The following is an 11,322-nucleotide window of genomic DNA, read 5'->3' on the forward strand; positions in this document are numbered from 1 at the left end:
ATAGATATTATTTCGCACTGAAGTTCGCTTCAATCATTATTAAATTGTTCATAAAAAACAATATAGATCCTACATACACACACGTTACAAATTTCAGCCGTTTTAATAATGTCACCATATATTCACGCGTTCTACCTTTTCTACGTATGCCCGTTCACGAAATCCTCTCCCGCGGGTCGTATACAGGTTTGCTTAACGGCCCGTATAAAGTTTACGGGCGTTCCGGTTGAAACAGCGAGAGAAATTTCTTTCGAAGAGATTCATTCTGGGCAAGAGATGGGGATCTCGTGTCGCCTTAAAGGTGTCGCACAGTCCGGCTCGTATCGATTTGCGCGGTTGAGCAGTCGATTACTTACTATTACTGTCAAACTTAATCAACTGCAATCGCAAGTGAGAGAAGATGTAACAATAGAACGAGTAGAAAATACAAAAGGACGGATACAAACTCGAAAATTATACGGTAGGAGAACAAAGAAGAATTATGATAAAAAGAGAATGGATATTAACGGATTTCTAAAGAGAATTTTGCGGGATCCCGATAAAAGGATTTTATAGTGGCGCCCACGTTGCCGATGTCGATCCTGGAATAAAAGATGAACCGGTAGTTTGCGGGCGCGCTTTAAAGTTCTCATCAAGCGATCGAGGTCTGTGGGACACTTCTGTGTCTCATTGTCCCCTTTGTTTGGTGTTTACGCTGTGTTGTACCGGGACTACAGTGCGGCATGCCCGGCGGCGTCGGTGACGTCGGCGACTACGACGGACCTGGAAGAGCGAGGGGAACGAGGAAAACGAGGAGGTGAGGTCGCCGGTGCGCCGGGGAGAGAAGCTTTCATTAAGCTTGCATTGTCCCAGCACCGCGCTATTATAGCCGAGTGAATAACTTCGAGTCATCCTGGCAGTCATGCCGCCCCTCCTTTCTCTTCCTCCTTCTTCCCCATCGCTCCGTCTTCCGTTTGCCTTCCCTCGTCTTTTCCTTTTTTTCATCTCGCACGCCATCCGCACGCTATTCCCGTTCTCCTCGTTTCGCTTCTGATATTCCGTGCGCCCCCCCCCCCCCTCCGCCTGCGTGCTGCAACCCTTCTCGTCACATTTTCCGGGGTGGCTCGTCTCTTCCTTCTCTCGCGCAATTTGATGCATCTCCAATTTATTCCGCGGCGGCTGTCCCGTTAGTCGCGGTGTGATATTAACGAGCCGAACGACGATATAACGGTAACGGCAAATCGCTCGAGCGGCGCCGGAATGGCATCGAGCGACGTCCCGCTCGCCGGGGCGCCATCAAAGCGCGTGGATATTTCCACTGTTCGTATCATTCATCGTTGGTGACGATGGTAGTAGTGGGACCTTTTAACGAATATGACCTCGGGCACCCGTAAAATCTTAACTGTCCCGTTCGTTAATTACTCGCCACGACCTCTTCGTATCTATACCTCATTTGTTAGACGACAATTTTGAAAACCTCCCCTTCGTGTCGTCTCTCTTGGTCGTTCTCTCTGCAAACCTCGTTCGTCCATCGTCCTATATACACGCTAGTTGGATGCTTGAATTCCGTTACCCACTTTCGTGTTGGTCGTTAATGACACAGGAGGGAAGCTCGTAGTGAACGCAGAGGAGGAGGACGATTGCCGGAGGTACGCGGGAGGAACGCGTCATCTCCGACGATTACGTTTGATTTCTAGAGGTACTCGATGCGTTCAATTACTTCCTTTCGGGATTTGCTTCTTCATTATAACGAGCGTCCCGATAGCCAACGCCTTCCTTTGCTCTTGTTCTCCCGCTCTCTCTTCTCTCTTCTTTACATTGTATTTATTCGGTGATGATATGAAGTTATGTCGCTGCGCATAATGTCGCTTCGGGTGGGAAGGGTGGTTTGTATTCAGGAAGCGAACTCTGCGCGAAAGCAGGTCACAATGAACCTCCATAGTGGAAATAAGCATCCTACGGATTATCTCCAAACAAAAGATTTATGCAGATATTTATAATGCGAAAAGTATTTCTGTATTACTAAAACGTCAAGTTTAAAAGTCCAAATCCATAAATATTATTTGATCCAAAAACAGAAGGAATGATATGATACTTAGACTTATATTAAAAGATTAAAATTAATAAATATGATAATATTATCAGTTTCATCAACATTTCTATATTCAAAATAAATAAAGCAAATATACAATATACATAAAGATGTTGCATTACGATATAAAAATTTTTTCATTTTTACGTTTATATTATTTTCTGATTGAATTTATTAAGATTATTTATTAAATAATCTCTCTTTTTTATTTGTGAATGACATATATTTTTTTACAATGTATTCAAGATGACGGAAAGATCACATCAATGATGAAAAATGATAAAGAGGAAAATCGACAGCGTGTAAGAGACTTTTCTATTCACTATTGTGAATTGTATCCTCAGTAATCTATCTTGTTAAAGTCTACTATTTTTTTTCGAAAATTGGCTATTTTCGTGTACGTAGAATTCAATCTGCAGTAGCTGATATCTCCGTACGAAGAATCTTCCTCGTACAAAGAATGACTTTCGAATGTAGAAATCAGATTACGTTGGCCAATACATTTCAAGATTACCGCGCGGAGATCTTACTCGGAAATTGCAAAGTACCAAGCTAGTGGAGTTGCTTTCGTCCGTGAAATAAGATTGCAATTCGCAATTGCTATGACCTTTCGAATTACTTATTAAATGATACTGTTTTCATTCTGGATTTCATTCATAAAATTCATTTAACTGAATATTACGCAGAAATAGAAAAAACTAATGATATTTTATGTAAGATATATTTACGACTTTATATTAATTTTCAAAATATTTTGATATTATATTTGAAAATAAAGTACTAGACAAAATAGAATAAAGACAAAATAGAATTATACTAAATATCATTTTAATTTAGTTTATTTTTTTATGTAAACTAGACATTACAGCGCGCTGCGGGCGCGCTATTTATCTTTTTCAATACAGAAACAAAAATATAGTACTATTATACTACTGTTACACAATAATATTTTTAACTTCTTGATACACAATTGTTAAAACATTCTCGCTGTGAGATTAATACAATGACAGCTATTCACGAAGTTAGCGCAGCGAGAGAACCAATCAGTATCGCGGAAAAGCGTCAACAATAAACTTCGAGAAAATTTATAGAAAGGAAAAAGCTTTAACTAATAACTTCACTTTTTTTTCTTTTTCGTGTTTCTCTGTGAAACCATAGAGTGCATCAACGTCGTGGCATTGACACTAATTGCTTAATACCTGTTTCAGATACTCCATCGTTCGCGATAACGCGTTTACCTGGTTTTGGAATTCCGATCGTCGAGGGGATGTCTGTCAGCCTGAAATGCGAGGTAGACAGCAATCCAGCCAGTACTCCAATTTGGCAACGTGGTAAGTGGCGAGCGAAAAAAAATGAGATTTCGCACGCGGCGTTTCATCTTGTTTCTCAATCAGGCTCAAAAGAACATCTAACTTTTAATCAATTTTAGAAACGCCTCGCGCAGAATAATCTTATTTATAAATAAAATATATTTTAAAAAATTTTTAACGTTTAAATATTTTACATACCCTCGTAGAGTAGAAAAAAGAATATTTCATTTAATATCTGCTTATTTAATTGAGTTTCTATTTGAGTCTTCATTATATTAGAATACATTTATCTTTCTTTGGTCTGATATGAATTTTATGAGATTCATTATTCAATATGAAAGAATTCATAATTTTTTTCCACATTTTTAGAAAAGAACAATTTTAAGAAAAAATTATAATTAGTTAACACAAATAAGTTATATAAATTATATTATAAATTGATCTTGTTGATATTTTAAATTTCATTAACATTATTTATTTTTTTGCATAAAGTTCTTACAAGTTTAAAAAAGATATTTATTATAATAAATATTATTTGTATGTATATTTTATCTTCCATTTAAAATCCGCTATTAAATAGTATAATATGAAGATTAATTCTTCTAGGCATATATTGTCTGTATTTTCCATGACTGAAATAAATTTTTGGCAATTTACACACGTTCGGTAATGAGATTTTTAATGAATACTACTATTACAAACAATCTCTTACCCGAAGCGAATTTCAATCTAATTTATATCGTTCGTAAACAAACACATTTTACCTAAGTATAAACTATAGATTAATCCGTAATAAACATTTTCTTCATAAAATACATATGAAAACATTACTAGAATTTTTATGAACATTCAACACATGTCATATAAATAAAAAAATAGAATTTCTGAGATAAATACTATTTTTTTCCAAACGAGTTTTATTTTATAGTTTTATAAAATCTTTACATTGATTTATATGACATACAATTATATTCACAATTTGCTAAAAAGTTGTAAAATAAAATGCAATAATCTCTTCCGAGTAATTTCCAGTAGGAAACTCAATTATTAGTGAAACTAATAATCACAAAGAGAAAATCCCCATTCAAAATAATGCGCAGCTTAAAAGTGTAAAAAGAAATTCATCCGCTTTAATAATTGTTTTTTTTAAATTGTTTTTTTACCACAAATGTTTACAATTTAGAAGGGCTTCTAGTATACCCTATATATACATACGTTTGCAGGCGACGCTGCGGCATACGGCGAGTTGCGAAGCGCACGTGCATTATTTCGTGCAACTCCCCGTTCCCTACAGCTAGGAAACGCGTCACGTTGTAGGTAGACACGTTAGCGCGGGCACGTGTAACAGCAACGTGAGCATAATTTAATCACTGTAAACAGGCACTTGGATGGGGTGGAATCTGATGCACATGACCCTCGGCGTAATATCGGCTTCGTAATAATTCTAAAGGAGACGTAACTTATCTGCAAACGCATGCGTCAATGCGCCGATAAGGCGTAATACGGGTTATAATCAAATTATCGAATTATCTTTTCACACTGGCTCTTTTCTAGGTGGAAAGTTATTGATTCTCAAAAAATGCGGCTCGTGACCGCGCGTATCACCGCAGAAAACTGATAATTCATTTTCTACTAATTTATTATTTGATTAAATTTGTATCATGAGGGAAATTTGGTTCTTCTTCATATAAAATGAATGAGTCAGCGATGCAATTGGTATTGCGGTATTGAAATTGAAAGATTAATTGCACAGATAGTAGGGAAAGTGAGCTGACAATTATATGCGAAGTACTAATTATGTACATATTATAACATTATAATTATTGCACATTTTTATACGATAATATTACGAGCGATATTCTTATTACATTCTGCGAAATTATTATATTCTCCGACGCGAAGTCAGAAACTATTCTCACGCCGAAATCCGCCGTAACAATATCACAGACTCATTCCTCGAGAGCAGTCGTAATTTTCGCGTAATTAAACCATACCATTATCAACGATATGCTTAGGGTGAGTCAAACGCATGTCGCCGCTCGCAATGTAATAACGTTCTTAGCTCGGTGATTCGGCGGGGAGGGGGGGGTGGATGAAGAGGGAGGGAAGGGGGCGAGGGAGAGGAGGGGGAGGAGAGCGAGTACCCGAGAAGTTCTGCATTCACGCGATTTCCGTCAACCTTGTCGTCTCAACGTTCCGCCCCCTTAAATCTCGGGAATCTCGGTCGGAGAATCGGGCGGGAGGTAAGGTGGGGGTACATCCCATAATCACATTATTACGTGCCGCAACGGGCGCGACAAGTCTACCACACAGACACGCCAGGCAGGAATCGGGACAATGGACAGCCCACACCCGCCGCCGGTCCCTTTCATCCCGGCAATTCTCGCCGGCGCGCTTTCATTCGGCTCCGATAGACAGGTGTACGCGCTCGATATTATCCCCGTCTCGATGCACCACTACACGGTGCAGCCGCGCCTATTTCCGCATTGTAAATTTCGTGCCGTGCCGTGCCGTGCCGTGCCGCGTTAAAGGGGATTCGGCGGTTGCCGCACGCTGTACGTGAGCAATGTCGAGGAAGCTGTTACGCGGCGCGTGATATCGGAGCAGCATGTTGCTCCATCTAATCTGCCCTATTGGCCGACACGCACACGGGTGTGAGAGATAAGGCGGAATCGATTGTGTGTGAATATATCAGATCAGCGACGTTTGATCGCGTCGTAATGCTCCGTCAAGTGAGAAAAAAGAGATTGCCGATTGACACTATTTTGTAGATATCAAAGTGAAATGAATATTCCATGATATATCCTTTTTCAGATATGGGAATAAAAGTCGGGTGTAATTTAATAAATAATGATTTAATAACGGTAGTAAAGTAGTTGATCCAAATGGAAATGACTCGGAGATTATCGTGATTTGTAGCAGTGTTTCAAGAATCGCGTTATAGCTAATTTGCATTAAAATCTACAAAAAGACGAACAAAAGAGAGTACTCAGACGTACGGATTCATTATCATTTGATTGTTCTTTGTCGTGGGAGAGCTCGCCGGCTGTGGTCTGATAAATATTTAAAACTGTCTATAATTCCCCTTTTCCTGTGAGTAATTCCTGAATGTTTCATGGCTTTGAATCTCACCGTTATTTCATATTCCAAGCTTATCTTCTCAATCGAGATGTTCATTGATTGAAATAAGCGAAATAAATCCGTGTTCCATGAGAAGTTCTCATCATAGAGAAGTAAAAGAAATAAAATTTCTGTGGAATAAAAACTATGATAGGCATTGCTTGAAAATTAACAATAAAGAAATAAATTGTAAAAAAATAATTTGTATATACATATATGTATATATATATATATATATATATATATATATATATATATATAAAATATAAGTATGTGTGTATACATATAAAGATAATGTATATATATTTTATTTAAATTTTGATAGAAATTAATGGTTAATGGTTAATAATGTTAAGCTAAACTACACACACTAAACGGAGGTAATAAATAATTACTCTTTCCTTTCGTTGCCACATATCGTTCATAGCAGTTCATCTTGGTTATTTTACTAAGTTAGTGACTTTCATAAGGCAATCTCTCAACTTGATGCTTTCAGCAAGTAATGAAGAGTAAAATAATTAAATTCTAATATTCTCGCAGATTTTATATTCTTCTGAAGATATCTTTTATAATTTATGAAGTCATATGGCTTTGGTTATAGACAGTACGATAAAAAATTAAAAAATCTCAAGAAGTTTTAGAAATATAGATTTCATAAAAAAATTAACTTCTCTAGTCTTTACTAATAGCTACTTTAATAACTATTTAATTTATATTTATAAAGTTATTAATATTAAAAATGAAAAAAACAGAAAAGATATATCATTATAGCAGAGAAAAACTGTTTTCAAAGGGATAAAATTTATATCCAAAAGGAAAAGCGTCTAAGATATACTTTATATTAGTTGTAAAAAAATAAAAAAGAGAGCATAATTTTTATAAAGCACATCGGCTGCTACTGAATATCCGCTTTCAATTTCGCATGCGCAAAAAACATTATCCACATCAACGCTTCATATATCGTATAACTTCGCGTAATGGATACCGCAAGACAGTATGTATGTCCGTCAAAGGAAGATGAAATAATGTTTGTTTTAATGAATAATACCTTCCGTCAAGAAATCCGTATCTTTTCATAGAAAGATCGCTTTTTCAATGGCATCAATAGCATAAACGTGTAATGCAATAGCATATTTTTATATACGCTCGAAACGTACACCTCGAACTTGACACTTTTCAAAAATCAATAAACTGTCACAATAATTTTATCTATAAAGGAGAGAATTGATAGGAGAGAATACAATTTTTATAAAAACATCTAGTATAAAAATCTAGCGCAAAAATGAACAAAATTGTCAAAATCAGAAAAAAAATTTGTTCATTTTGTATGTATTTTAAAGATGGCCAGGTCATAGCGATGCACGCTTTACCGAAAATGTTTTGCTATCGCATGGCGAAAATATGGAAACGCATGGAATCCAGGACTATAAATTTCACAATACGCCGTTGTAGTCACAGTATTAAATTTCGGTTACGTTATATCCGCGTCGCAGATATGGCTCTCGATACACATATATACTAGCAAAAATCTGTTTATCCATTAAATTCCGCATATTCCACGTTTCGTTATCGTCCGGTCATTAGCATAATTAAATTGCATAAAGCGTCGTGTATTACGAGATGTTATTGCACGACTCGGGACCACCGGCTAGCCAACTATATTTTTATTAAGCCAAATTGAATCCGTTTCGCGTTTACCAGATCGTATATCTCTATCCGCCGCGATTTCGAAACCTTTTTCAGAATTAAGGCTCTCTCTTGCCCGATTTGGATTCTGGAACAGGATTTATAGTATATACACCGTCGTTCGTGGATCGGTAATGACGTTGCTTTTTAGCCGGTGCGGCGAATAAAAGCTCACCGCAGCATAATTTCCTTTATTCATCGTCAATCAGCGCGGCTTGAACCGGGCCGGACGGAGAGAACGAGAAGGATTTCCGCGCGGAGAGTTCATCGGGGGAAACCACTTTCTTGATTAGACCGTAGCGTTTAAGCGGGTGAACCCATTACATTCGTTAAACGTATTCGCTGCGCCGGCAAACTTTTCGCCTAGGTGCATCTCGCCCCGCGCCGCCTCGCGCCGGGGCATTACACTTCGCGAATCAGCCGCGCTTTTGCCGTGCGTTTCCTCGGCTGCGAAAATCGGAATCGCGATTTCTTGCTGCAAACGAATCGGGCGGGCGTCGATAAATATTTAAAAGCTCGCCGCTCTCCATCTCCGTGGAACGCGGGTTACGTTGTACCTCGGCTTATGGGAAATGATTTTTCGACGTATCGTGCCGACTTGGAGGATATATTTCTCGTGCGTCTCGTGCGCACTTTGATTAAAATGCAAGATAATTTCAATTTGATCCCTTTCGGACCAGAATCAGCTACTTTGCGCTAAGTAAGCGCTTTAGAGTTAGTTAATGTAGAACAGAGTAATAGTTTAGTATTAATTATATTATTTATCTATTTAATTATAGCGTCAATGAGATTCAATATTAATTATATTTATATATTAAATAATTTCTCTCTTTTTTAATATTTAATTTTAATCGATATTTAGAAATAACTAAAACTAAATTAAAATAATGGTTTTATTTTTATTTAGATATTATAATATTACAATATTATCTTTTCTATTTATCTTTTCTATTCAAATTGAAGTCAGTTATCATTAATGTGAAAAATCAGCTTGTCCGATTTCACTAATGGTTTCCATAAGATCAGTGCTGTGCACATCGAAAAAATAACCTGAATTCAACGCGGCTGATTAAATCGCTTTTCAACCAACTTTTTTAATCCGCCGTTCCACGTTCGTATTCTGCTCGTTAAGAAACACCTTTTTAATCCCTTTTATGTAGCCTGATCCGCGTATTTACGCAAGACTGCCTTTTCGATCAACTTTACTACGATAGGAGTGGAAATTACAATTTCTCTTGAATTAATCAGAAAAGCATGGAGAGGCACTCAAACGAGAAGCTTATTCACGACGCAGCTTGCCGCCAGTACGATGAAGTACCGAGATCGTTGGCGTAAATCACAATCGCGAATAACAATTTCGAGATTCGATAGAGATTCGCGCTGCGCTCCATTCACATCTCGACTGAATCACGATCGTCTTTCCGTCTCTATGTCTTGAGTTATTTATTATCCGTTAAAACTTCGCGCAAAACTATACATCTCTTGATGCGCCGACGAAGTCGTACGATGAAAGTGTCACGAAAATAAAGTGCGCATTTCTACACTATTTGATATATTCGAAGAGTTGAAGGATATATATAAAAATGATTACGCTGAGAAGACTTGAAGATTTATAGCTAAATGTTATTCTGTTTTCTGTTTGTCCATAAGTCGCTAAGTTACAATGAATTATTAATCATGAATTATGAGTTAATTATGAATAAATTTATTGTAAACAATTTATTCTCTATACACTTATTTATTTAAATTATTATTGCCATTAAAAAAAATAGATATTAATAATATTATTTCGATCTTTTTATTTTAGAAACTGAAATTAGTGTTAATAATACAACTTTACGTTATAATTAAAGAACTGGGACGAAGAATGGGGACGTGTGACGAAAATTAAGTATTTTTTTGTCACATATGTTGCATCAGACATATATTGAGCAACAAATTAATATACAAATTCTCTTCGGGCATTAATAAAAAAGTTGTATTATCAAGGCAGAATCTGAGAATTCGAAAAATTGGACTGATTGTGTAGTTTCGTTTATCTCGTTATTGAGTTACACAAAACGCTGAGAACAGCTGCAGCTGTCACTTTCTGCTGCGATCAGCCGCGTACGAGTGATAAGAACTATGATGGACGACCTGTTATTACCAAACGTCAGAAGGCACTGCGATTTCCACAAGAATTATTGCCAAATACTGCTCTAAAGTAACGATTTAGCTGTACGTTTGACGTGCTACGACTTTTTATATCGCGGATATTCTTCGTACACTACGATAGAGGAATTAAGCACTTGATGCCACAAAAGTTTTTAACATTTCTTACGTAAACGATGAGAGATAAAGAACGTTAATCTTTAGTACAAATTCGATGTGTATCGACGAGCAAAATTTTATCTGTGATACACTACAATTTTCTTAGTATTTATTTATATGAAATATATAAAATAAAATTTACCTACATAGTTTTATAATAATTAAGATAAAATTAAAAATTGTGAACTGGCATATTATTGGTTCATGTGCGCGATTGTTCGCGTAATAATGATCTTCTGAAATGAAAGCCTTTTTAAATTAATAATAATGAAACATTCAGTTGTCATTTATATTATGTTTGTGACATTAATTATTTGTTTAATTTAATAATATCTGAAATTTGATTTCTCTTCGAAAATAATCCTGACCTCGTTGTTAAATTAATTAAACTTCCATGTTACCGATATAATCGTTTGTACGATATTTCGGCAATGAATATCTCCGATCACTCGGGCTCTCGTTTGATGTATTCTCCTCCAATTCTGCTTTTGGACAGACAATACCTTTCTCGTGGCAATATTACTGTCATGGACGAGAGATCGCAGCCTTTTATATGAGGATGTACTACGGGATCGGTGAAATAATTTTTTTGTGTGTGCAGTGGTTACGAAATAACTAGATTTATTAAAGTCGTCCCCGTCTTCGTATTACGCCCGGGCAGACTGTATAATTAATCGGCAGCCACGGGACGTGACAGAAAAATCGACGTTCCGTCGTCGTGACGGATGACGCCGCGCGGCTGCAATGGGAAGCGATGGCTATATGTGAGTTATCCTATTAAATATTCAATTATTTCTGCCTTCCACTCCTGACGTCTGGAATTCG

The 11,322-nt window shown here is 36.8% G+C and overlaps 1 protein-coding gene across 5 annotated transcripts in view; it reads left to right on the forward strand.

Moving 5' to 3' along the window:
* The window catches only part of tei (irregular chiasm C-roughest protein teiresias), a 317,350-nt gene that overhangs the window by 241,404 nt on the left and 64,624 nt on the right, over positions 1-11,322 (forward strand). For all 5 annotated transcript variants that reach the window (XM_089080500.1, XM_089080497.1, XM_089080496.1 and 2 more), the window contains exon 7: positions 3,280-3,402. In XM_089080500.1, the coding sequence (XP_088936626.1) occupies positions 3,280-3,402 (123 nt within the window). The remainder of the gene's footprint in view (positions 1-3,279; positions 3,403-11,322) is intronic.

This window comes from Pogonomyrmex barbatus, unplaced genomic scaffold (genome assembly GCF_055798465.1).
Source record: "Pogonomyrmex barbatus isolate J1 unplaced genomic scaffold, ASM5579846v1 scaffold3, whole genome shotgun sequence".
In the NCBI taxonomy this organism is placed as follows: Eukaryota; Metazoa; Arthropoda; class Insecta; order Hymenoptera; family Formicidae; genus Pogonomyrmex; species Pogonomyrmex barbatus.